The sequence below is a fragment of the Kluyveromyces marxianus genome, chromosome 5, assembly GCF_001417885.1.
Source record: "Kluyveromyces marxianus DMKU3-1042 DNA, complete genome, chromosome 5".
NCBI classification, from domain to species: domain Eukaryota; kingdom Fungi; phylum Ascomycota; class Saccharomycetes; order Saccharomycetales; family Saccharomycetaceae; genus Kluyveromyces; species Kluyveromyces marxianus.
In genome coordinates this window covers 11,335-37,780 of record NC_036029.1, presented here as the reverse complement: position 1 = coordinate 37,780, position 26,446 = coordinate 11,335, and the positions used below count along the sequence as shown (strand labels likewise).

Sequence of the window (26,446 nt, the reverse complement as noted above, 5' to 3'; positions counted from 1 at the left end):
ACAGAACAAATTACTTTTTTTTTGAATTAAAAGTAACTTCTGACACCTAAATCATTATTTAGAGCATTATTAAGAAAGTCGAGTATTACTCACAGCAAAATAGATGAACAACCAACTAAATAAGCTGAAAATCGTTTTCAAGTTAAATAAAGAGGTAAAAAAACATATCACTCACTGGTCATTAAAGTTCACCCGAAAACCAATTATTATTTCTGCTATTGGGAAGAAGTCTGTCTACCCTCTTTTATGCTGAAAATATCATTTCGTTAAAAATCAGTCATTTTCAAGGTTGACAAAATTGAATCCATCTCATCCCAAAAATTATATATACATATGTGAGCAGGTAGATACTTATAAACTAGCCGAATTAGTGTAACCAACATAAGCGTTATAGCGTACCGTTCCTCAATATACAAACGGAATATTTGTAAGAAGGTTGATGGTGATAAGAAAGAGGAGTTCTAGTGGCTGCTTGCTTTGTAAAAAAAGAAAGAAGAAGTGCGATGAGATCAAACCTACATGTTCGGCATGTAGGAGGAATTTCCTTGAATGTGCATGGCCGGATAGCTCTAAGAAAGAAAAGAGTAAGAATAAGGATACTCCACCGACAAGATCAGAATCAGTGGAATTTAACATTACTTTAATGAAACTAAAACACAGAATCAAATATGCAAAGAATGACGATCTTCGTATGGAAATTTACGTCAAAAGAGGATCTAATAAATTATATCAGTTAAAAAATACAAAATTAGAGCGTATTAAAAAATTTCCTAGAGCACTGCCTGTGCTACCAAATGACATAGACTCGCCATTTATCAAATATCATGACAAGCATATACCTAACGATGACTTTTGGAATAGTACAGCACCCTTGGATTTAGAACTTCGAGATTTTTTATTCGTTGACCTTCCAGATGGATTGTCAATACCGCCATATGAATTAGAAAATCCCACTGAGGAACAAGAAAAACGTTATTTGGAGATTCTTCAAAAATACAATAACAATTCGATTCCAGACGACACATATTTCAATGATGTTGATTTAGAGTCTTTCATTTTTTACACAAGTTTGACCGGGTTTATTCCAAAAATTGGAACCCAACATACGTCACCGGATCTTACTGTAGGTGCAACATTTGTGCCATTCGTGAGCTCTAATCCAATTATGAAGCAGGTTTTTTTGTGTTGCGGTGCCACATATCTCGCCTGGCATGATTTCGAACGCTTTCAAAAATATAGTGACGATTATTATTTGGCGTCGAAAAACTTGCTTCAGGAATATATGGAAACAAACAAACAATTCTATAAAGAGGATTGGGTATTTGCATCACTTTTACTTCTTGTAATACGTGTCAAGAATGCTTTCTACGGAACTGTGGATGATTCTGTGGGTTTGCTGGCATATTCATATGATCTAATATCTCGCCGCTATTTCGATTACCATGCTATTAATCCTCATGAAAGGATGTTTGTGGAAAGCTTTATTTACCATTATTCCACTTCAGTACTATATGCCCAAGACATTTCCCGTCTTCCGTCGCCATTTGTGATATTCAAAGAGCTAAATAAAGCACTAAGTTGTCCTGTCTATAACTGTGAAAATGTTGTGGAATGGATGAAAAATCCAGTACTTGGATCATGTCTAGATACATTTGAGATCATTGCCAAGTTATCATATATTGCAAGAATGCCAATGCCTTTAGCAAAGAACTGGCTTTTGAAAGTCGTACAACTAAGAAACTTGTGTATTCAGTATCAACATCCGATTCCTGATCAACGGATGACAGATATTGAATGGTATAATTTTCGTATCAATTCAATGGTTGGATTATTGACTGTAAAAGTTTGCTACTTACTTGCATCTAAAATGATAGATTTTTACACTTTTGATCCTTATTCATCTTCAGTAAGAGATTGCGTAAAAGAGATACTTCGACATTTCAAAGAAATCCCGGAAAAACACCAGATATGGGGAATTCTTCCATGGACCATGCTCGTCTCTGGTTGCTTCTGCACAGAGCCAGAGGATCAGCACTTTATTCTACAGAGAATAAACCAGATGACTGAAGTCGCTCATAGTTACGCTGGCGTAAAAATGGCTAAGTTTCTGCATGACGTTTGGGGTGATACGAAAACAGACATTAATGTCATTGGCGACGTTCAAAATAACAAAAGTATTGATAGAAAGATGGGGAATCAAGGAGTTAACAATATAAACTATCTTTTTGATAGGAAAAGACTTTTACATGTGGATATGTAAAATATATGTAAATTTACTTTTTGTGTATCGTAATGCGTAGGATGAAATTCAAGATCTTTAAGCCTATGTTGACGAATACATAAAAATGCAATCCGGAAAGAAAAAAGCTTGTTCAGATATTACTACTCTCCTATTACTCTAATATATTAAACTCATATTCCTTTTCCTGTGAGTAATAAATAGATTATGTAATATATCCAATAGTTGGCAATAAAAAAAATTCTGTAAGCTGATTTTCTGTACTGGATATTGGCCTTTCTTAGTGTACGATTTTACTGTATAGAAGTATTCACTGCACAAAAAAAAAAAAAATGAATAACCGAGCAACCGCAAGCGGACCCTGTAACAAATAACGCACCGATTCTCCCCTTTAAGTTCCCTTGTTAACTACTCATCATTACCATGGATACACCCTTGGTAACAACATATTCACAAGGATGATACGGATGTGTATCGTAGAAACAGCGGTATAAATCTGATTATCATACAAGAAACCAGTTTACGCCCTGCATATAATCCCTACATAGTAGTAGTAATAGTTGACTTGGTCTTACAGTGTAGCGTTCGAAGCGTTCGAAGCCTTAAATGAGAAAAAACCTCTGGAATGTTAGGAATTAAAAATTTACAATGCAGACGTCCTACTTGTCCAGCGCATATATATATATATAGGGATTATGAATCAGCATGGTAGAAAATAAGAAGACATTTCCATCTAGTATTGGGCACATTGAGTACTTTTGAGTGAGCACTTTCCAACGAGCTACATTTCAGTGTGACCCTAACTGTTGTTCATAGCACTGATAAATAAAGGATAGTGAACAGCGAAGATGAGAGCTCTCGCTTACTATGGGACTCAAACTGTCCGTTTCACGACCGACTTGCCGGAACCAAAAATCGAAGAACCAGATGATGTCTTGATAGATGTGGAGTGGTGTGGTATTTGTGGTACTGACCTACATGAAGTTCTTGACGGTCCTAATTTTTTTCCCGAAGATGGGAAGACACATGAAATTAGCGGTAAAGGATTACCACAAGCAATAGGTCATGAAATTTCAGGTATAGTCACCCATGTTGGAGCTGACGTCAAGACATTAAAACCTGGCGACCATATTGTCATAGAGCCAACAGGAACATGTCAAGATAGGGAAAGATATAACACAAAGGGTAAAACTTGTGCGCCTTGTAAAAAGGGCATTTATAACGTCTGTGAATATCTCGGCTTATGTGGTGCTGGAGTACAATCTGGGGGATGTGCCGAAAAGGTTGTTATTGGTGAAAAGCACTGTTTCAAAATTCCAAAATGGATTCCCTTGGACGTTGCGGCATTAATTCAGCCGTTGGCAGTCTGTTGGCACGCTGTGAAGCTAGCTAAAGTGAAAGCGGGGCAAACAGCTTTGATTCTTGGCGGCGGCCCTATTGGTCTCGGGATGATCTTAGCCCTTAAAAACTATGGCTGCACTGACATAGTTGTGTCTGAGCCTGCGCACACAAGACAACAACTAGCTAGCAAAATGGGAACTAGAACGTCAAATCCGCTGGACTTCAAAAACAACGATGAAAATATCAAATACTTGAAATCATTGTCGGCCGATGGTAGTGGTTTCGACTTTTGTTTCGACTGCTCTGGTATTCCAGATACTTTCGAAGCAGCTATTCAGTGCCTCACCTTCAGAGGTACAGCGGTAAACGTAGCCATTTGGGGGCATAGATCTGTTAAATGCTACCCAATGGAATTGACATTACAAGAAAAGAGATACATGGGTGCGATGTGCTACACCACCGAAGATTTTGCTGACGTTGTAGACTCGTTTTGTGAGGGAAGAATAGACCCAAAAACAGCAGAGTGTATGATAACAAGCAAAGTCGTACTAGAGAACGGAAGAGCTGGTTTTATGAAGTTGCTGCACGATAAAGAAGGAACCATTAAGGTTCTAATTACTCCAAAGGAAAGCCTTGTTCGTGAACAAAACGAGTAAGTAACCAAACAGTAAGTAAGTACACTTGTTGAATTGAATAGTCAACTATATATTCAACATCCTTTATTTCAGTTAACTCGGAAAAGGTTCCTTTTCAAGATGCGAATGTCTCTTTATTATTAGCCGGAATTTTTTTACATCTACTCCGAAAACGGTTCTAAAGAGTGGGCTTTCGTTTAATAGTTCATGGAGGTTTTAAGAGCTTCCTCAACTGAACTACATGTTTCCTGACTTACATAGCACTAAGAACGGTTGATTAATCTGCTGGTTTACACATCTGATGGGTTTCACAGGGCAAAGTATCATCAGGTCATTTTGGTCATTTTCGGGTTCGTCTCTTACCTTGTCATTAGCATTTCAATATGTGATGTGATGTTAAATAATTGAAGATCGATATGGAGCACATTATTTTGATGAAGAGCAGGAGGTGGAAAAAAAAAAAGTGGAAAGGAAGGGTAGAGGAAAAAAGGGGAAGGTAAACAAGAGTGTACTGCAACAAATGAGAGCAGCTCTTCCATCCTGTTCTTTATGCATTGCCAAAGGGATGCATGCTGCACACTGTGTTTAAGCTCATTTCTTAATATTTTGTATTTGTAGGAAATTCCGATTATATGAAAGACGCAGCAGACAGGTGATGTTGCTTTTGTCACTGACGGATGAATGATGTTTGTTGGTTCATTGCTAATAGCCTATTTTCAACTCTCGAGGTGGGGCACAAATCCGAATAACAAGAGATGGAACAATGGAACTAAAAGCGTGGGGGGGGGGGGGGGGAATAGGAGTCATGCCGAGTATTGTATATAAGAAGATGTATGTAGGAAACGTTACAAAACAAGGTACTTGGTTTCTCGAAGAGTACCCTTATGTCTTGGAATTAGTTCGTACACAGCTTCACTTTTGTGTATATATTTCCATAGAGTGTAGTAGTAATAACCTTGTAATAATGCGTGCGTTAGCGTATTTCGGTAAGAAAGATATTAAATTTACAAATGATTTAAAGGAGCCTACCATCGGGGTGGACGATGAAGTAGAAATTAACGTTGCTTGGTGTGGTATTTGTGGTAGTGACCTTCACGAATACCTAGATGGTCCAATTTTCTTCCCCGAAGATGGGAAGACCCATGATGTCAGTGGTCTTGGTTTACCTCAGGCTATGGGGCATGAAATGTCCGGTATAGTGTCAAAGGTTGGATCTAAAGTGAAAAACGTCAAGCCTGGTGACCGTGTTGTTGTCGAAGCTACTGGGTCATGTTTAGATCATTACCGTTGGGAGGGTTCTGCTCATGCAAAAGATGGGAATTGCGCTGCTTGTAGTAGAGGATATTACAACTGTTGTGCCCATTTAGGGTTCATGGGTCTTGGTGTGCACAGCGGTGGTTTCGCAGAGAAAGTTGTTATAAGTGAAAGACATATAGTTAAGATTCCAGACTCTTTACCTTTAGACGTTGCAGCATTGGTGGAACCAATTTCAGTGTCTTGGCATGCAGTCAGAATATCGCACTTACAAGAAGGCCAATCTGCGCTCGTGCTAGGTGCGGGTCCTATTGGTTTGGCTACAATCTTGGCGTTACAAGGTCATGGTGCTTCTAAAATCGTCGTTTCAGAACCAGCTGAAATTAGGAGACGCCAGGCAGCAAAATTAGGTGTTGAAACTTTCAATCCAATGGAACACGGTGATGATGCTGTAGAAATTTTGAAGAAAATGGCGCCAGGAGGTGAAGGGTTTGACTTTGCCTACGATTGCTCAGGTGTCAAAGCAACTTTCGACACCGGTGTTCATGCAGTGACATTCAGAGGTATGTATGTTAACATTGCAATTTGGGGTCACAAACCAATCGATTTCCGACCAATGGATGTCACTTTACAAGAAAAGTTCATTACTGGTTCCATGTGTTACACTGTAGAAGATTTTAAAGCTGTCGTCGCAGCTTTTGCTGATGGAAGAATCGAAGTAGATAAGGCAAGACATTTGATTACCGGTAAGCAAAAAATCGAGGATGGTTTCGAAAAGGGTTTCGATGAATTAATGAATCACAAGGAAAAGAATATTAAGATCCTACTAACACCAAATAATCACGGTGAACTGAATGCTAATTAAACCGAATATTAAATAATCTTTTTTTATTTCTTATGTACGCCTGCTTTGTATGATACAAAATCATCGTATCGTATTCGGCTTCATGTTATCCGTCGAATTTAGATTACCTTGGCTAAGGGGCCAAGGTGGATGATTCGTATGAGTATCACAATTTACAAGTTACAAGTTTTGCAAAGAGTATGTAAACTGCAAAAAAAGAAAACATTGACAAATATACCTGAAAAGAGTCCATTTTCTACATTTGAGAAAAAAAGGAATAAAGTGATTCTCCTCATCGCTCATAAAAAAATACTATTCATGAGCAAAATTGAGAAAAATGGCAATCACATTCAATACTAGTTAGATAGCCATATCTAAACTGCTGTACGTGGTTTAATACTAGCACCAACATCATTTGAATAATGGCGAAGAAACCAATTTCGAAACATTCCCGTGCGGCAAGAAGATCAGAAGCAGCCGAACCGGAGGCTAAGGCTTTAGAGACTTTACCCAGAGCTGAAAAGACAGATTTTGCAGCAACATTAATCAGAACTGCTAACAAAAACGAAGCTTTGCTCGAAGCGAAGATCCAAAAGCGTGGACAAAAAAATAAGAAGAAAAACGCGGGAAGAGTGAGTAAGCAACTTATAGATGACAGTTCTTTAACAAGTAGGAAAGCTATTCGTGCCTTAAATATTACCAGTAGGCTCGATGGTAAGAGGGAGAAAGCCATTCATAGAGCTAAATATGTGCAGTCAGCTCGTAAAGCTGGATGGGATACTACAAACCAAAGCATTAGGAAAGAATTATCGACACTACAAAACGCAGCAAATACGGTCAGCGATTCCGTTAACAAAAGCACGGACAAGGAAGGGTCTGCGAATACTGAAGATGCGATGATAGAAGACGATCAAGATCACATTGAAATTTACGACAGTGCTAAAAGCCAGAAGGTACAAGAAAAAGCAGTATCAACCACTTTTACGGCATCAAACGTATTTACGTCATTAGAGGATGAGATTGAAGCATAGAAGAAATGTTTAACCAAAAACTATCCTTTTTATTTATTTTGAATTTTCTCTCTCATATTTTTGTAAAACGATACTTTAACCACACTCAAGCTTTTGCTTGCTACTCAAATACCTGAAATCTTTATAGACAATTTTCCTTCTTATTCGTAATAATAAAACTATATTGTTCTCTTCCTGTTTTTTTTTTTTAAAAAAAAAAACTGTCAAAATCTCCCCCACAGAAAAATAAAAACAAATTATACTTTTGGGAGTAAACCATGAACTTAAAACAACAGTTCATATTCTTAAGTAGTGCCACTATAGTTAACCAGAGACAATTTAACTCCTAAATCTTCATACTGAAGATTGACATAAACTAAATAATGACTACACTGTTACTTTTGAGTCAGTTGGGTCTTTTGGCATTCGCCAATGCTATTAACCCTATGGTAAAGGGCGAATATAGAATTGAACATCCTAAGATAGGAGACTTGTCAGAAATTGAATCTGCTATCTCTCCCAAATCTTTCTATGAATCATTTCAATATGGTTCCGAAGCGGAGTTCCGTAAGAATTGGGTTTCTTCTGATCTAACAATGGAACATGTAGACGAAACATCTTCGAAGGCGTTCCCTGGCACATGGAAGTTGCAGTCACCATTTTTGGTCCCAGGATTCAGTGATGATCTATCTTTAGTTTTGGGTAGCGAACAAACTAGAGCTGCTATTGCCCATAGGTTAAAATACGATCTATCGATCAAGGATAATGAGAAACTAGTGGTGCAATATGAAGTTAAACTTCAAAAAATGCTTGAATGTGGCGGTGCATATATCAAATTGTTGAAAACCTCCGCAACTGATCTTTCTCAGTACGACCACTCGTCAGATGACTATGCTGTCATCTTTGGCCCAGACTTTTGCCAAGGTTATGTGGACGAAATTCATTTGGTTTTGAAGCGCGAGAATCCTTTTTCTGGAAAATCTGAAGACAAATTCTTATTAAATGCCCCAAAATCTGCATTGAACTTGCCAATTTCTCGCTTATATACCTTAATATTAGACTCTTCTGATCAATCCTACGAAATAAGACTCGATGGTGATGTTGTTTCAGCAGGTAGCTTATTATCAGAAGGTGCATTCCAACCTCCATTCATTTCCCCTAAAGAAATAGATGATCCTTCGGCCGTTAAACCAGCAGACTGGGACGATAGAACCGTTATACCTGATCCAACTGCCAGTAAGCCCGATGATTGGGATGAAAGCGAACCTCAACTAATTCCTGATCCTGCGTCTAAAAAACCCGACGAATGGGATGAAAGTATTCCTCAGTATATCCCTGACAAGTCTCGTTCTCAACCTGAATGGTGGAACGATGAAGAAGATGGAAAATGGATTGCTCCAATGATTTTGAACCCATCTTGTGGCACAAAGAAGGGCTGCGGTAAGTGGAAGCCCAAAATGGTTGAAAACGAAAAATTTAGAGGCCCATGGAAAGCTCCATTGATAGCAAATCCTAACTATAAAGGAGAATGGAAGGCCCCAACAATTCCTAATCCTCATTATTACGAAGATTTAACACCGGCAAATATCGAAGGTATCAATGTAGTATCCTTCGATATATGGGCAACGGCTAGTGAAATCTCATTTGACAACCTTTACATTGGTAAATCTGTTGAGGAAGCAGAATTAATCGGGAATAAAACTTTCATTCCAAAATCCAAACTAGAGAAGAAAGAACTAGGTATCGACAAACCTGAAACAGATTCGGAAGAGCAAGAGGACAGATCGCATAAGGATTCATCTTCTGTATCAGGGCAGGAACAGAAAGAAAAACCAGAAGAAGAAAGTTCAGACACTCCATTATTCGGCGCTTCAGACTCCGGTTTCGAATTTATCAATAGAATCGAGAAATATATCCAATCTTCTCATGTCATGATGAAATTCACCAAGTGGTTCTTATCTATCGATGATTTATATAAGGGAATGGTTATCAGTTTGATCGCTACCGTGGTTGTCGCTTTCACAGTGCTATTTGTGCTTAAGTTCATGATTTGGGCTCAGGGAATTGATATCAATGGTTCTACACCATCTACCAGAGCCAGAGCAGAGAGAAAGCAGAAACGTGAAATGGAAGAACAATCTAAGAAAGCTGTTGGTGCAACTTCAACTGGAATAAAACCAGGTTCAGATGCTGATCTTTCGAAAAGAACTTCAAAAAAACAATCAGGGGAAGATGATTCTTCCAAAGAAGAATCTGATAATTGAAAGGTAAATATACACTTACTCGATTATGTGAATCGTCTTTTTCACCTAAAGGCATTTTATTTTTGGAGCTTCTTCAGAAAGATTTAGTTTCATTATTTGTATCTCTTATTTTAGACTATCACACTAATAAAGAATATAACGTAACTCTGTAATAATATGCTACAAAAATACCAATACATTTAACACAAAAAGAGCTACTTCGAAGTTTAGAGAGTATGAAAATTTCATTACAAGGCATCGTCATATAATCTGTTTGTAAAACATTAGACATACGACAAAAGGTATAAAAGTATATTATATACGTATCCATCAGTAACACAGTACATCCTCCTACCAATCATAAGATCATGAAAAGTAGTATCTAGCTAGCTAGAACTATTTTGATGTCGAGGGGTTTATGTGTCTTAATTGCAGCACGATTTTGTTCTGTATGGAATTAATTTATTCCAACTTAACACGCACAGCCTTGACTTGAGTGTAGTTGTCCAAGGCTTCAGCACCCATTTCTCTACCAATACCAGAAGCATTGAAACCACCAAATGGAACAGAGTGATGGAAGTCATTGTAAGTGTTGATCCATACAGTACCAGCGTTTAGTCTGTTAGAAACTTGAATGGCAGTATTGATGTTTGTTGTGTGGATACCAGCAGCCAAACCATATTCAGAATCGTTGGCCTTTTCAACTAGTTCATCAATGGTCTTAAATTTAGTGATTGTGACAACTGGACCGAAAATTTCTTCCTTGACAATTCTCATGTTTTCTTCGACATCAGCGAACACGGTTGGTCTCACGAAGTAACCCTTGTCACCAATTCTTTCACCACCAGTAATCAATGTAGCACCTTCCTTCTTACCAATTTCAACGTACTTCATAATTTTATCCAATTGAGTTTGAGAGGTTTGAGCACCTTGGAAAGTTTCAGCGTCGAATGGATCACCAACCTTAAGAGCCTCAGATGCGGCCTTGATCTCGCTCAGGAATTCATCGTATACGGATTCTTCAACATACAATCTAGAACCGGCACAGCAAACTTCACCAGAGTTGTAGTAAATACCCAATAGAGCATTTTGAACAGCTTGTTTAATGTTGGCGTCGGCAAAAACGATATTTGGAGACTTACCACCTAATTCCAAAGTGACCTTCTTCAAATTCACTCCAGCATTTTGATAGATATGACGGCCAGTAGCAGTAGAACCAGTGAAGGCAACCTTCTTAATCTTTGGGTGGGTTGTAATGGCTTCACCGACAATTTTACCGAAACCGGAAACGATGTTGACAACACCATCTGGGATACCAGCCTTTGGAATATATTGGGAAACGTACAATGCAGACAATGGAGTGGATTCAGCAGTCTTCAACACCACTGTGTTACCAGTTGCCAAAGCAGGAGCAATCTTCCAGGCCCACATCAATAGTGGGAAGTTCCATGGAATGATTTGACCACAAACACCTAGAGGCTCTCTTCTAGTGTATGAGAAATGAGTGGAACCGGTATCAATTAACCTACCATCAATCTTATCAGCATAACCAGCAGCTGATCTTAGGTAGTTAACAACAAGAGCAACATCACCCTTTGCAGAAGAGATAGCCTTACCATTATCTAAAGATTCAATAGATGCAATAGTTTCGGCATCCTTCTCAATGTAGTCGGCCAATTTATTTAAACATTGGGCTCTGACTAGGGGATCAACTCTTGACCATACACCCGACTTGAATGCCTTGTCTGCTGCTTCAACAGCAGCATCGACATCTTCTTCACGACCCTCGTAAACGTGGGTAATCTCCTCTTCAGTGGAAGGACTCAAGACTTCAAAGGTCTTCCCTTGTTTCGATGGAACAAATTGATTGTTAATGAACAAACCAGTTGGCTGCTCATATGAGATACCGTTTGGTAGGTCAACCTTCACCTTTAATGGCAAATGAGAGTATAAACGCAACGCATAAGAAAATGCAGCCGTTTGTGATCTGAAAGCGCGAGTACTACCCGCAGCGGTGGAGCGTAACATTGTTTTGTGCACGTGTGATTCTAGGAATATACAAAATCCGTTTTTTTTTTAGGTAAAGATCCGATAACTATTAAGACCGTTCCCCTTAAAGCTGAATAAACCAAATGAAGATGTATTGCCTAAAATGACTAGTTGCGAATAAATCTTGCGAATAAACTTAACACACTCTACTCAAAAAGAATGACGCAATGGGGGTTTTTAGCAATTGCTTGACGATTTTGCAGACAATGGTTAGTTTAGACTAGGCTCCAGACTCACAACGTATCAAAACGAGGAAGCACTTAGAGAGAAACATTCATTTATATATGTTGATATTGAAGTTCAAGGATGAGGTAAGTAGGAATAAAATAAAAAACAACACGGCTGTTTGCTTTGGACCGACTGACGTAGATAGATATGTATCTCTACGTTATTACGTCTAAATTCTCAATCTGATTACAAACGGGCAGTATGTGTGACCTTGGCTTTACTAGACCCCGATAGTTCGCATAACCATTTTACAATTACCCCTCAGTGCCTTCTTTCGCAACCAACACATCTTACGGCTGCCCCTCTCTTGCACTCAAACTTCCCCTCTCCGATTACCGTAACTGGAGAAATAACCAGCCAAACGTTGAAATAAGAGACACGGAAGAACATTATTAGCAGAAAAGCTAGTACTACAGCCTCATCCCTATAGACCGGTCGGTACACAGCCGATAACTGTGAATCTTAAGTCGCTACAAGGTAAAAGTGGGGATCCCAAGGAAACGGATTTCTTTTTGACACTAAATTCGTGGAGTCAATGATATCTAGCTTCAGTCGGAGAGGCTCACCGTAACTACACCAAAGGTTCCAAAAAGGAAACCACCTGCAGAATGGAATGCATGGCACAAATATAAAAAAAAAAAAACAATGGAAAATGAAGGCGAAACAAGTTTTTGCACTCCGATTTTTCTGCGAAAAGAGCCGTTTCAGTTAATTATCATTACCTAATACCATAATTTGTACAAAATAAACTACAAAGCGTGTGACCGAGAACGAACCATATATTCAAAAACATTGGGGTGGTATTTTTTTTTTTTCCTTGACTTACCCCTCCACATTGAGGTCACTCTCCACAAGGGCGGGGCACCAGTGGAGTAAGAGGCGTTGCAAGTCCCTGTGTCTACTACCACTGTCTTGTACTGCTAAGTTGTTTTCCGTCTCGCTTTTCCCTGCCGTATCCAAATTCGTTTTTGTGGACGAAGAAGTGTAGGTTGGTATAGCGACTAGCTCTAGAACGGGATTTTGTAATATGTTTAATCGGAGTAAATTCTGGGGTAAGGAGGGTAATAACATTTGTGCGGAATAGATTTTGTTACCCGACACATCGAGCGAGTAAAGGGCGGTGTTGTTTGTCAATGTTTGAGGGACACGTGTAAGGTTTAAACACCGCAGAGTCACTTCGCGTAGCTGCGACGGAAAAATTACACTTTCCCAAGGTGATGAGTCTATAAGTACGTCTGAATCTTTGTTATTGGGTCGAACAGCATTGGGATCTACATTTGTGGATACGCCAAATATGCGCTTTTGAGAGGCTTGAGGCTGGGATAAGGATATAGTTTGCGATTTTGGACTAGAAGGAGGCATACCAATAATCTCTAGGCTTTCTAAAGGGAATGGCAAAGGATATCTCTTTGATAGAGAGCTTTCTGGAATTTGATCATTTTTCACATTGTGTCTTCTCTGTTCACTTCCTATGCCATGTGCATTCTCATTGCTATTTGCATCATCGTTTCCGTAGTCCGCAGGAACTGACACACGTAGAATACGTAAGTTAGGAAAACCAGAGAAAGAGTTTACTGATACACGTCCATTTCTTATACTCAAATAACGCAATGAGGGATTACCAGCCCTATATTTGTCATTAGTTTCATCAGCATGAATATCACTGTGTAACCGCTCTATCGAGTTCCCATCTAGTATCAATACTCTTAACTTCGTTAAATAATGCAAGTTCTTTAGATTCGTTATTTTGTTATTAGAGAGATCTAGCTTCGTTAAACTGCGCCATGGAATAGGAGATACTTCACATAGTTGCTTGAAATCTATGGATCCGATTAACCTATTATCCCTTGCTATGAGGGTATCCAGTTTTGCAACGGCGGGGAGACCTATCAATGACACAATACCACAATTTGATACATCCAAATAACGTAAATGCGATAAAGAGCTAACCAAACGGAGATCCTGTAAAGAGCTTAGATTATTGTTCGATATATCAAGCTCCTCCAAATGTGGTAAATCTTGAAATTGCAACAATTGAGAACGGAGCCTGTTATTGGAAATATTTAGGGACTGAATTTGCTTTGGAATACCTTGAAGAGATATTAACTCATTATTAGCAATGTTAAGGTTAACCAAAGCAGGTAAAAGTTCATCAATACCGATACACGAATCTTTGATGGTTTGATTAGATAAATCTACTTCAAAAAGGTTTTTCCATTTTATTGGGTTAGGTTCAATTTCCAATAATCTTGAAACGATCTCCCTTTTGGTTAGGTCATAAGAGGTGTCCATACGACTAATGTTTGTGATATCTACATTGGAACTGTCAGCATTCAAGTTAGAGTTCGACAGTTCTCGATGCAAAGATGATGAAGGTTGACGCGTGGTGGTTGCTTTAATATTATTTTTTTGATAGAGTTGCCTGTTAAATCTAGGTGTACTTAATGGTGTGTCATCTGTCACAACAGAAGTACTGACATCATTATTGTCATTATTGTCATGGTTTTCATCCACCTGTTTTTCCGTTTTATTTTCACCAGGTATCGTATTGTTGTTACTACTGCCGATTTGTGATCCTTTGTTTTGAGTCGACAGAATATTTTCATTTAAATGTTTTAGTGAGCGGTCATTGTTATTTGTGTTTTTCGTAGATTTATGATCGCTTTGATTCTCTTCTATGGTGAAAGAGCTTGTAGTATTATCAGCAGCGCTGGAATCGGTAACAACAGCAATGCGTTGCTTATCCCATAATCCTGTTTCATGATCAAATACTAATCCTGCATCTTCTGGCGTTATTAGGGGTAACTGTCTAGTATTGGTAACTATTCTTGGCTTCGGGCTTGGTGAATTGATAGCTGACGTATTTAAGACAGATGCAGTATCTGATTCTAAGTCTGATGTTGTATCAAACTTATTAGAATCTGTGACTGAATTGGAACTAGAGTCAGAATCAGAGTCTCTCCTGTCTATTTCTTGGAAATTCGATCTTGTATCATTAAAATGCGCTGTATTTTGAGCAACAGAATCACTATTGTCCTTAAAGTAATTAGACCTTTGATGTCTTAAAACATTGTTAAACACAGATTTAGCTTCTTTTGCTGGGTCCGTTTCTTGACTGACGCTACTGTACTCGTTTTTTTCTTTCTTTTTGAAGGTATCAGGCGGAATTAAAGAAAGATCACTTAAAGAGGCAGTAACAATCAGATCAGATGCATCTTTTGGCGACTGATGTTTAGTGGTTCTGGGTTTTAGAAGATAGTTTTTCCATTGCGCTTGCGATGTCTCATCTTTTCTGTTGATTTTGCTCGAATCGTTTGGCCCTTCGTTCTTGTTTTCATTATTTTTTAATGCCTTTACTGTTCCATAATTCACAGACCATTCGTCCATCTTACTGAAAAAAGATCCAAATTGTTGAGGTAGAGGAATTTCATTTTCTCTATACTTTTTGAAGTCGTATTTCTTTGATTCGCTATTTTGGTTTGAAGCATCATCCACATCGTCTTGAGTTTCATCCACCACAAAGTCGTCGCTGTTGTTGAAGTCTATAGACACACCATTTGACATTAGTTGATTTTTCTTCTGCGGACTAGTGATGTGAAAGTTTTGTAAGCTCTCTGCCAAGTCCATATTCATGTTTTGGGGAGTTTATTTCTGTTTCACTAATGTTGTGTTTATCAAACCCATGCGATGAAAGAAATAAGTGAACAAATTAAACAAATTGGGTTTATAGGAGCCTCTTGAGTATAGTAGCCCTATCAACTAGAAGCTTGGATACTTGTTTAAGGAAGATCAATATGGCACAAAGTTTGAATTTACCGAGCGATAAATGTTTGCTTTTATCACTGATCAAAATTAATTCACAGCACAAGAGTTTGATAGTATAAATGCTCTCGAGAATTGAAATTTCTACCTTCTCAAAGGACTATAATGACAGTTTAGGCTTAATACATTATGCATCGAAGATTGATAAACGCCTATTATGGCGTTTGTTTGAATATCTGTATTTTGTTTTTATTTTGTTCTTTGTTTTTTTTTTTTTTTTTTTTTTTTTTTTGTTTACAAAGTATCATATATTTAAGTACCATACTGAGGAGGTTAGGTCGTGTTCGAAACTCTTCGATAATAGAACCAGACGAAGAACACAAATACTAATCTTGAATTCCAAGTGTTGTGCTACAAGTAATCTACAAAAGAAAACTTTTGAGTTACTGTTTTTTTATACCCGTTGTCTACAGAAAAGAATATAGACATTATGTAGACTGACTAGGTTAACCGCTCTCATCTCCGGAGTGTGTTAAATCAATGCTTTAAACAAAAGCAGGGTTACTTACGATAATGTTTAAAGACAACATTTAAACTTTGCATATCGTCAATTCTTGACCTGGCAAGATAGACCCAAATAGTAAAAAAGTCTATACATGAGATTTGTCTTGTTCTTTCCTTCGAACTGCATTAGAAAGTGATCTCAGACGAAAGTTTAGGTCCAACTCTGTACTCTTTCGTAGTGTGTACTGCTCAGCATGGGTAACATGTTCACCCGCTTTCACTTAGCCGCTTTTTTTTTTAAATGGTTTTTCTAGTTATTCGTAAAATTTCGCGTCTTGTGGGAAGGATCCGGGTAACAATAACAAAAGTCGAAACACGACCTTCTTCCCGTTCTCACTCCGCACCGTGTCTTCCGTCCATTGTATTTTGCAGATATTTCTTTTCCGTAAGTTTTACCCGTCCCCTCAGAAACCTCATAGTGTGATCTCTACTAGAGATTTAAAATTGATATGGTTTTTAGGAGCCAATTCAAAATGCGTGGTTTCACTTGCCCCTTCTTCTGGAATTTCTCGTATTCGCAATTATCTACTATAGGGAAACCAAAAAAAAAAACAATATGAAAACAAAAGAAAATAATACAACAAATACATAATACTCCATAACAACTTAAATTAAAATAAACATAGTAAACTTAGAGCACTTCGACAGTCCATCTACCTCTTAACAGTACAAGAGAGTGTTCACACATATTATATATCGTTGTGTGCATACAGTGGAAAGGTGAAAATTCAGCTGGTAGGAAGGAGAAGATAATTTACGACTACAAAGGATCAATTTTATCGTTGTTTTTAAAAGATTAGAGAGAGTTTAAAATTGAAAGTAATAGAAATATATTATTAGCACATATTATATTCACAGCTAATTCAGTAAAATCATTCTGCGAAACGATATATTTTTGACTGAAGATATCACTTTTTAATCTGTTATTTTAGAGATCTCGTGGCTCTATTTATTATAACACGAAGACTATAAACAGAGTTTACTCTCGTAATACTGGCTAGGAAGCTCCGAGTCAAGCCCTGTTGTGGATCTTTAAGTAACGGAAATGAATCCAAGAAGTGACAATAACAACTTTTTGACTAGCCCTCATATTTGTAGACCTGCCATTCAAGAGCAAGGGAACACGAAGTATGAATTCACCAGCCCTCAAATGGTTCAAAATACTCTACCTACGCCTTATACATTGAATCAAAACAAACTAGATCATATGTCATCCTTGGGAAGGGAACACTCTGATGTAAATGACTGTTCGCTTGTTGAAAACAGTATGCTAAATCACCATAATCAACAACGTCATCAACGCCTCAGTAACAGAAGTATCGTCGATCCAAATGTCAGCTCAAGTATCATGGAGGCAAATAGCAGCCAAGTTTTGAACGATAGTGACCATTCTATTAATGGCATGTTTCCAACATCCGCAAGAAGCTCTACTTCTTCTCAGAATATTGGTATGATTTTGACATCCAACCACAACACCTCTTCCTCTTCTGCCATCGCCGGTGCTACAGCGTCTATGGTTTCTCATACTAGCTCTACTGCAAAAACAACTCTAACACCGCAAGATGGTTCTGCACCAGCGTCTACAGCTGTAGGTTCTTCATCTTCCGTTCCCTCTGCTGATCCAAATGCACATCCAATAGCTTCTCCAGTGTTACCAGATATAAATGAGCAACCATCCTCCGTTCTACATTTTGGGAATTTTGCAAATGAGCTTTTGCTCGCTAGTCCTGAGCAATTTAAAGAGTTTTTGATGGAGTCACCAGCGGGTCTGAACTTCTGGCAACAAAGAAATACGCCGGCGAAAACGCCATTGAAATTTGTTACAAATAATAACACCATTCTATCTCAGCAACCTCTTAATAATGGGTTTCCAAATACTATCACATCACCATTACAAAATATAGATGTCAATCTAATGTTTAACTCTGGATCAGCTTCTAAAAGTTCACTTTCTCCTCCACGAAAACAAATGTCATTGACACCTTATGGCAGAAAAATTTTGAATGAGATGGGTACTCCATTTACAAAAATGTTACAGCCAATTTCATCAAATAATAGTGCGTTGGTTGATTTCCATCGCGCACGTAAACATAATTTACAATCGACACCTACATCAAAACCATCGTTGAGGAATGATAGCCCAGGTTCTAGGATTTATGGGTCATCACCTACTACTATTCAACTTCATTCATCCGGCGTCAAGTGTTCGCCAGGAAGAAATTTAAATATCGATGACAAACTATTTCATCTTCAAGGATCACCAACACCAAAACTCTCCGTGAACAAATCGGATAAATTACAGTTAGATGGTGGACTTGAGCTGCCGAGAATGGGTTCATTTCGAGAAGGTTTGTTCGTTCCTTCGTTAAGTGCACCAGATGGTAAACATTCGTTAACTGGCAGTACGTCTCGTAGGAATAGTTCTACTATTACGTCCCATGAAACGTCATCTTTTACTTCGGAAAAAGTAAGAAAGCCAAAACTCAATAGGAAAGGAAACAAAAACAAGTCGAAGACAAGCCAGATTATGACAAAGCAGCGTTTCCAAATTATAATGACAGACACTACAAGCTTTAATTCAGATAATGGAGTATCATCTAATAATTCTAACAAACTGAAAAGATGCAACTCCGTAATAGTATCTGGAGAAAATAAAAAGAAGAAAAAGAAGAAATCTTCATCATTTACTAGTTGCAACACCTTACCTCACTCGCAGTAAAATACAAAGAATATGTTGAGCACCAAATAGGAAGTGACATCTTGAAGTTCATGTGGTAGAAGTTATCTTTTTATTTCTCTCTCTAATTGTGCACCTTCTCGACCTAGGGCCCAGTTCCTTATCTTTTCTTACCTACTTTCTAATTAATAAACTATATGTACCTTTTAATGAATCTTTATCACACCAAAATTCTGGCTATAGGACCTTAAATATGTATAAATTCCAAATATTTTGCTTCTTATTAAATTGGCTTTGATAGAAAACGTAGCATAGGTTGCGTTTTTTATGCTAATATTCCTGTATGGAACATGCTACTAAACACTCGCGCAAAAGTTAAAAAAACCCTAATAAAAAATAATAGGAAACAAAAAGTAATAAAAAACACAGGAATACGACGTCCTTAAAGGTGCTTTGATTTCTTGTCGCCAGAACGCAGTGCATTGAGTCCTTCTATTAATTGAAAACTGACAATCAACAACAGAGTATAAGTGCTCTTTGCTGAAGCAATGGACCCTCTCAGTCAAGTTCCAGAGCTCTCTGATGACTATCCTTCTGGAAACAATCCAGCGAATTCACCCCCCATAAATTATGAATGGAACGAAATACCAAATGTTTATAAGTCAGTCAATAAGGATGGCAAATATACGAAATATGAACTTTTGTCATATGTTACTAACTATTATGCCACATTAAATCCACGCTCGAATACTGAAGAATATCTCGAGGAGAGCAGGAAGGCAAGTCTAGATGCACTTAAAAAATATTATCAACAAACAGCATTAGAAGCCTTAGCAACTCGAAAGGGCAGTTGCATATCTGAAACTTCAAGTTTTCAGACAGGTTCATCATATCGAAAGTCGTCTCTGTTTCATACATTTCCACCTTGGGGCGTTGATCAACCTCCTCATGAAGAACAAAGATCAAATAAGTCATACAGTATTGATACAAACGTTGATTTCCTGACTTCAGAGACAGCCAAAATCTACTCAAAATACCTTCAAAAATGTTCCTTAAATTCAGATCCTTATGGTTCAGATAAGGAGCATTATGAAAACATGTGGGTTCCTATCTCTAAATGGGATCCTTATCATAATAAGAACGAAGAACCTCATCTATATACTTCTTACAAAATAAGATTGGATATTCCTTTTTCCGATACATCTCCGATTTCTGTGACTAAACTATACCCCCCTATATTTAGTGAAACAAAGGTTCCTGGTCTAGTTTACCACTCAATAGTGAAATTGGAAGGTATGCTTTTTGTCTTCGGAGGAATGTCACCATGTTATCCCTACTCAGATGTCGCACCAGATTTGTCGTCCTTTTACGTTGATGGGATCAAGAATTTACCACCACCGCTTGATGAAAGCATTATCAATAATCCTGCAATGATACCAAGCAAGAAACTTTACACATTTTCTTACGCGTCTACTAAGTGGCGCGAGTGCGAAGTTAGTGGCCAAATCCCACCTCCTTTAGTTTGCGTTCAGGGTTCCCTATTGACTGATAGGCACATCTTTTACTACGGAGGATTCGAGATCAAAAATGAAGTTATTATTGATCCTAAGACCAATGAATATTTCATCAAAAAAAGGGCAGTTTTGAATGACACAGCCTACATTTTAGATACATTATGCTATAAGTTTACCAAAGTCGAATTGGTTCCTCAACCGACAAAATATGTGAAATATCCTACAACTGTTCCAAGATTTGGCCATCTTCAAGTATCATTAAAAACGTACCCAAATAAGCTGAGTAAAGGACCTACCACAGGTACAGAATTCACACCTTCCTCTGCTTCTATATCTTCCACCGAAAAAAGTACAGGAAATGGTACATTTGAGGATCCGATTATGAATTTCGTGTCTTCGTCAATGACTCTGAACTCGGATAATATAATTTCACCTACATCTTCAAATACACCTGGTGTGTATAGCATTTTGATAATGGGTGGATATTGTGATGGTAAAGACGGAACCTTTGAACCAATCTCCGATTTATGGAAGGTAGAGATTACTATTCTATCCAGAGGCAAACGGAATTTTATAAGGTTTGCTGAAACGGCATTAACAACCTTAATATCAACTCTCCCCCAAGACACAGTTGACGAAACATTAAAAAGTGAGTTTTATAAGAAATGGCCTCTACCGAGAGGTTTTATGGCCTACTACGTTACGGATACCGATTCACTTGTTAAAAAGAAAATGGATGAAGACCTATTGGAGAATATGATGCATAATTTCAAAATTATCGACAAAAACACCGAAATACCTGTTAAAAGTGACTCGGTGATTCCTGGAAGAAACACCAAAGTTAAAACAGTTCCCAAGCTCTTGAATAAATCATTAATTATTCATGGAGGGTCTGCAAACAGTTTTATCCATGGCGATATGTGGTGTTACGATTTAGATGAAGGTTCGTGGACCAAAATGACACTTAACTCTGAAAACCAAGAAACAGGGGAAATTAAGCCAGTAGATTTTCCCCTTACAGGACATTCCTTCGTACATCACAAGCAAATGACTGTCGTTGTTGGAGGGATGAATCAAAAAGATATAGACAATTCTAGCAGTTGGAAAAATTTAGAAAAGGCATATTCTCATGAATATGAAACTCATGACACCAATGGCACTTTTACACTCATTAGTCTCCCATCACGGATCATACGAAATTTTGAGGTTGACACATTAAGAGATGGATATCAGAATAAACAAGTAGAGAATATCATACTTTCAGCGTTAAGATTATCTTATAACCCAATAATTTACGACAAAGATTACATATGGACCGTCGGTGGTCTCATTAGAGATACAGATAGCTCGAAAGTTTTTTTACGCGGCGCTATATCCCTTGTTAGCTTGCCTTTAATTGATATCCCAGGTGTTTAAAAGGTATTAAGAAAAAAAAAAAAAAAAGCAAATATGTACAGCAAGTAGTTATGTCTGGAACATATGGCTTGTTGCATTGCTACCAAAAAATCAAGTACATAAAGCTCTATTGTGTTGTTTCTGTGTACCGTGTTTCAAGAGAAACCTTGTAACTCTTCTCAGCATCCATTTCATCAGCTAACAATAAAATCAGGACTGTCAAAGTCAGTAAACATCCGTACATTCGAAACTCAAAACAAAAAATGAAAAGTTCCTAATAAGGAAATTATTCATCACTACACCCTCGTAGTTTTTTTTGAAAAGTTGAGAGCTACAATTGTCGTATAAAGGTATCTCAGAAATATTTCAACATTTTGCAGATGCAATTGCGTGAAGCGTGAAGTCTGTTAGAGGTTCCGGCTTTCATTTGGAAAGAAATTATAATAAAACTTGCATCTGAAAATATAATTTGTTAGTTTGTAGTTAGGTTTAATGATGTGTTTTATTAATATGTTTTCTTTAGTATAAAGTCCTCACGGAGCAGTACCACTGTCGAAGAAGTCAATACCTTATAACACTTATCAAATTAGAAATGTCTGACGTTGAAGAAGTCCAACAAGTTCCAGTCGCTGAATTGACCATCGAAGACGCTTTGAAGGTTGTCTTGAGAACCTCTTTGGTTCATGACGGTTTGGCCAGAGGCTTGAGAGAATCTGCTAAGGCCTTGACCAGAGGTGAAGGTCAACTAGTTGTTTTGGTTGAATCCGTTACTGAAGAAGCTATCAGTAAGTTGGTCCAAGGTTTGGCTACCGAAAACAACGTTCCATTGATCAAGGTTGCTGACGCTAAGCAATTGGGTGAATGGGCCGGTTTGGGTAAGATCGACCGTGACGGTAACGCCAGAAAGGTTGTCGGTGCTTCCGTTGTTGTTGTCAAGAACTGGGGTGCTGACACTCAAGAAAGAGAAATTCTTTTGGATCACTTCAGCCAACAATAAGAAGATCGTGAATAGTCTGCACTTTGCTTACTTTTTACTATTATCTTCTGATTTGTTCCAAATATCCTATTTCATCTTGGAACTATGGACATGCTCTAATTTGAAAGTGCATTAAGTCTCTAGTCTGTATATATATTATGGCATATAGAGTATTTATAATGTACGTATGCCAAATATCATGTTTCCAGTTTGAAAACTTCTAAAAGTATAATGGTAGTTCCTCTGTTGCCGGATTATACTCAGAGCTGTCATCTGCAGGGACCTCTGATGTTGATGTTCTTTTCAAAGGTTCTTCGCTTTGATTTTCTCCATTCGGCAGGGTATAATACATTTCCCTATTATTGTACTCTATCATCATCGATTCAATTTCGTTTACGTCCAATAGTTCAGGAAGAGATTTCTCAAGCATGGATGCCTCTATTATTATACCTGGGTAATGTATCGGCAAACTTGCTGTAGAACTTTGCTTGGCTCTTTTTGTTTCTCTATCATTGGATCTTAACACATCTTTTGTATCATTTAACATGTTGACTGTCATCAATCCGTGCGCATCTTTTCGTATCATCACCTTTGATGCAATTCGACTGCTTTTACGTATTTTATCCAACGTAGAGTGATCAAAAACAGTGATCATGGGTTGATCATACAATAGTGTGGTGGAATCGTTAGAGTATATTTCAAACTTTTCTAATATGGATCGTTCGTTCGGTAGTATTATTTTGGATAAGCCTTGCTGCGAACGAGATATTAAAGCAAACAAAGGTCTTTTTGTGCTCTTGTTTAGGATTCCGTAAAAATAACAGTCTTTACACCCAATCTCTTTTAGATCGTGTAAGGCGTTGTACAAAATATCACCTTTCATAATACATTCGAATTGCAGTTGTTCTCTATCTAATATCAAACCAGTGCTATCAAAGTCTTTCAGCAAATATGTGGAATATTCGGCGGTTTCAGTTATCAACTCATTCTCAAATATTAATGTAAAAGGATATCCATCTCCATTGAAACTCAAAGTACATTCGATTATCTCATCATGATCATTATTTATATTCAGACTATCCAGTAAATGGTCAAGACGAAGGGAAACTTTGGTAACTGAACCCTCATTCTCTGGCTGATAATGAAAGGTTTGAAATAGCTCACGCGAAAGTACCATTTGAATTTTAATAACGTGGTTATTTTCTCTTGTGAATGATAGCCCCTGATCATCTATTGTTACTAACATTTCTTCTTTGATCCCAAAAGGGATCAAACAATCAAGCGCTGTAACAAGGTGATCCAAATGCACAGTTGTAGCATAAAAAATCGGAAGTTCAGTCATTCCAAGCTGTCTACTTTTCAGATCTTTAATATTTACTCATTTCTGCATATTAAAGTTTACCGCCTGAATTTGCTTAAATGAATTTTACGTATTCATAAAACACTACTCATTGTAGTGTTTTATTTTCAAGAACTCCCTGAAGTGATGTTAACAAAAAGGGCAAGACATCTGTTAAGATAACATGATATAAGCAAGCTCTATAATGCAGTCAAGACATCAAAAGAAAATCATTACTGCTACTGCTATAGTATGTACCTTAGCTACTGCGGTCGGATTTATCTATTATAAGTATTGCGGCTCTAGTCCAACGCCTGAGTCACCGGGAAAACAGAATTCTAAATGCTACGTTCTGTCGAAATCGTTATATGAATCTGTGAAAGATTGGGAGACAGAATTGTACAATGATACCGTAGTTTTAGTTCCTCCTGAATGCAATGGCATTGCGAATCAACTAAAGGCCATAGAACCAAATTTTGAACACAAAGTTATTCAATTTAAAAGTTGGGAAGCCTTGTGGAGTACAGTAAGACACATGAAAAAAACAGAACTAATAATAAGTGAACAATATTTGCCACATAAACCACCTGATATTGAAAGGTTCGTCAAAATGACCATCATATTATAATATTATAATTCAAAAACAAGTGACTTAACTGTGGAATAAAATCAATTGAGCATTTATCTCACATTATAAATTCATCAGGCCATTCAAAGGTGGTAGGTGGTTTATGATCTATTGTTATGACGCTTTCAAATATGACTAGGAAAACCCCATATGATAATTCGTAATATAGGCTATGCGTCAATGACTTTGGTAATTTGCGTGCATACTTATTTTGTTTTGTTTTATAATAAAGTTTTGAATAGAATATTAGAAATGTTTTAATCTTATGCAATAAATATTAAACAAAGAGTTCAATGGTACATACCAAATTTAGAAAGAAACGATATATCTGAATATAGTACTATTTAATTTCATCTGCTCCGTCAAATATAATCAACGCTAGTAGAATATGAACCATCAACATCTTTACAAAAATGAGATTCATTGCTTTGACGTGGATGAAGAATCAATAGTCAGAGCCAAGCTCTTTAGCCTTGCTTTTCGACTTTTCATAGGAAGGTTCACTCTTAATCTTCTTTAGCCAGTTAGCTATTGCGGGGTAATCGTTAGGGTCGCAATAACCTCTTCCCAGAGCTGTGTCTAGAGGGAAAGACAATAAAATATCTGCTGCGCTTAACTTTCCACCTACTAGGTAGCCATCATTTTTAGGAATTTCACCTTCAATGAAATCCAATTGGTTCTTCACTTCACCCTTAGAGTACTTCTCGCTGATACCGGTCGCGACTTTATTAGTTAGGTAAGAGAGTGGAAACATAAGCTTAGCGTTCTTAGCAAGGCCGAGAATGAATTCAAAGAATAATGGAGGTTGTAGAGAGCCTTCTGCGTAATGCAAATAGTACTTAATCTTCTCTGCCTGTTGTGGATCACTGTTGTTCAACTTTCCCTCTTTGTCGAAATGCTCGAGGACATATTGGAAAATGTATCCCGATTCTGCCACAATGTCTTTCCTACCATTATCTTTATACTCGACCTCCAAAATAGGAGATCTACCTAAGGGATGGATCTTTTTCAATGATTCTGGAGCTCTGAATCCTGGAGTTCTTTCATAAGGGACAATCTCATAGGTAATGTTTAAGTGATCCAATAGCCAAAGGACCCTGAAGGCCCTGGATTTGTTTAACCAATGAACTTTTATAGTGCAGTTGTTCATGATCCTTATACTCTTCGGTGCCTGTCAACAATGAATGTTATCCAATGCGTTCCTTACGACACAATGGAGACTAGAACATAAATCTTATCATTCGAAGGTTTGTTGCATTCAAAGAGCGATGATATATTTGCCTGTCTTATATGTAAGTTTTTCATTTTTCTCCCGCCCTTAATCTAAGCTCATTTTGTTCTGGAACTTGAAAATCTACCTATGCGGCTTATACAAATATGGTGTTGCATTTCTGACATATAGCAAAGGGAGCCATATTGGATTACATAATGGAGCTTTTTTTCCCCCTCTAACTGTTGGACTGGATATTCCTCAGTATCGGTAGTAGGGACCTTAGAAGGGACGTTAGTAGAAATAATGTCGTTGGATGCCATTTTGACTTGAAGCTGTTGGATTAATTAATTGGTAATTGAATTGTTGGATTCACTAGATAAGTAAGTATTTACTGTTGTTCTCCTTGGTTTCTTCTGACTTGACTTATAATTGGATAGTAAGTAAGTTGTCAATTCGAAAGTGGGAATTGGATGAAGAAACCTTCTACTTATATACTTTTTGGAATCAATTCAATTATCAAATGCTTTAGCCTTGA

At 37.6% G+C, this 26,446-nt stretch overlaps 13 protein-coding genes across 13 annotated transcripts; 9 read left to right on the top strand and 4 right to left on the bottom strand.

Moving 5' to 3' along the window:
• Positions 1 to 439: 439 nt before the first annotated feature.
• On the top strand, positions 440 to 2,260 carry KLMA_50018 (uncharacterized protein; the record flags this gene model as incomplete). Its single annotated transcript, XM_022819982.1, has 1 exon — positions 440 to 2,260. One exon carries the CDS (start codon positions 440 to 442, stop codon positions 2,258 to 2,260), a length of 1,821 nt encoding a protein of 606 aa, XP_022676492.1.
• Positions 2,261 to 3,087: 827 nt separating this feature from the next.
• On the top strand, positions 3,088 to 4,236 carry BDH2 (2,3-butanediol dehydrogenase; the record flags this gene model as incomplete). The annotated part of the gene is made up of 1 exon (XM_022819981.1): positions 3,088 to 4,236. The coding sequence occupies one exon, from the start codon at positions 3,088 to 3,090 to the stop codon at positions 4,234 to 4,236; it is 1,149 nt and encodes a 382-aa protein (XP_022676491.1).
• Positions 4,237 to 4,978: 742 nt separating this feature from the next.
• On the top strand, positions 4,979 to 6,334 carry BDH1 (2,3-butanediol dehydrogenase; the record flags this gene model as incomplete). The annotated part of the gene is made up of 1 exon (XM_022819980.1): positions 4,979 to 6,334. One exon carries the CDS (start codon positions 4,979 to 4,981, stop codon positions 6,332 to 6,334), a length of 1,356 nt encoding a protein of 451 aa, XP_022676490.1.
• Positions 6,335 to 6,735: 401 nt separating this feature from the next.
• ECM1 (Ecm1p) lies at positions 6,736 to 7,344 on the top strand (the record flags this gene model as incomplete). The annotated part of the gene is made up of 1 exon (XM_022819979.1): positions 6,736 to 7,344. One exon carries the CDS (start codon positions 6,736 to 6,738, stop codon positions 7,342 to 7,344), a length of 609 nt encoding a protein of 202 aa, XP_022676489.1.
• Positions 7,345 to 7,706: 362 nt separating this feature from the next.
• CNE1 (calnexin) lies at positions 7,707 to 9,587 on the top strand (the record flags this gene model as incomplete). The annotated part of the gene is made up of 1 exon (XM_022819978.1): positions 7,707 to 9,587. One exon carries the CDS (start codon positions 7,707 to 7,709, stop codon positions 9,585 to 9,587), a length of 1,881 nt encoding a protein of 626 aa, XP_022676488.1.
• A 441-nt stretch (positions 9,588 to 10,028) lies between these two features.
• On the bottom strand, positions 10,029 to 11,594 carry ALD4 (aldehyde dehydrogenase (NADP(+)) ALD4; the record flags this gene model as incomplete). Its single annotated transcript, XM_022819977.1, has 1 exon — positions 10,029 to 11,594. One exon carries the CDS (start codon positions 11,592 to 11,594, stop codon positions 10,029 to 10,031), a length of 1,566 nt encoding a protein of 521 aa, XP_022676487.1.
• A 1,071-nt stretch (positions 11,595 to 12,665) lies between these two features.
• Positions 12,666 to 15,476, bottom strand: NUD1 (Nud1p; the record flags this gene model as incomplete). The annotated part of the gene is made up of 1 exon (XM_022819976.1): positions 12,666 to 15,476. One exon carries the CDS (start codon positions 15,474 to 15,476, stop codon positions 12,666 to 12,668), a length of 2,811 nt encoding a protein of 936 aa, XP_022676486.1.
• Positions 15,477 to 17,214: 1,738 nt separating this feature from the next.
• NDD1 (Ndd1p) lies at positions 17,215 to 18,888 on the top strand (the record flags this gene model as incomplete). The annotated part of the gene is made up of 1 exon (XM_022819975.1): positions 17,215 to 18,888. One exon carries the CDS (start codon positions 17,215 to 17,217, stop codon positions 18,886 to 18,888), a length of 1,674 nt encoding a protein of 557 aa, XP_022676485.1.
• A 506-nt stretch (positions 18,889 to 19,394) lies between these two features.
• Positions 19,395 to 21,776, top strand: GPB1 (Gpb1p; the record flags this gene model as incomplete). The annotated part of the gene is made up of 1 exon (XM_022819974.1): positions 19,395 to 21,776. One exon carries the CDS (start codon positions 19,395 to 19,397, stop codon positions 21,774 to 21,776), a length of 2,382 nt encoding a protein of 793 aa, XP_022676484.1.
• Positions 21,777 to 22,347: 571 nt separating this feature from the next.
• On the top strand, positions 22,348 to 22,752 carry RPS12 (40S ribosomal protein eS12; the record flags this gene model as incomplete). The annotated part of the gene is made up of 1 exon (XM_022819972.1): positions 22,348 to 22,752. The coding sequence occupies one exon, from the start codon at positions 22,348 to 22,350 to the stop codon at positions 22,750 to 22,752; it is 405 nt and encodes a 134-aa protein (XP_022676483.1).
• A 199-nt stretch (positions 22,753 to 22,951) lies between these two features.
• On the bottom strand, positions 22,952 to 24,073 carry RAD17 (Rad17p; the record flags this gene model as incomplete). Its single annotated transcript, XM_022819971.1, has 1 exon — positions 22,952 to 24,073. The coding sequence occupies one exon, from the start codon at positions 24,071 to 24,073 to the stop codon at positions 22,952 to 22,954; it is 1,122 nt and encodes a 373-aa protein (XP_022676482.1).
• A 202-nt stretch (positions 24,074 to 24,275) lies between these two features.
• Positions 24,276 to 24,698, top strand: PEX22 (ubiquitin-protein transferase activating protein PEX22; the record flags this gene model as incomplete). The annotated part of the gene is made up of 1 exon (XM_022819970.1): positions 24,276 to 24,698. The coding sequence occupies one exon, from the start codon at positions 24,276 to 24,278 to the stop codon at positions 24,696 to 24,698; it is 423 nt and encodes a 140-aa protein (XP_022676481.1).
• A 445-nt stretch (positions 24,699 to 25,143) lies between these two features.
• GTT1 (bifunctional glutathione transferase/peroxidase) lies at positions 25,144 to 25,848 on the bottom strand (the record flags this gene model as incomplete). The annotated part of the gene is made up of 1 exon (XM_022819969.1): positions 25,144 to 25,848. One exon carries the CDS (start codon positions 25,846 to 25,848, stop codon positions 25,144 to 25,146), a length of 705 nt encoding a protein of 234 aa, XP_022676480.1.
• Positions 25,849 to 26,446: the final 598 nt, after the last annotated feature.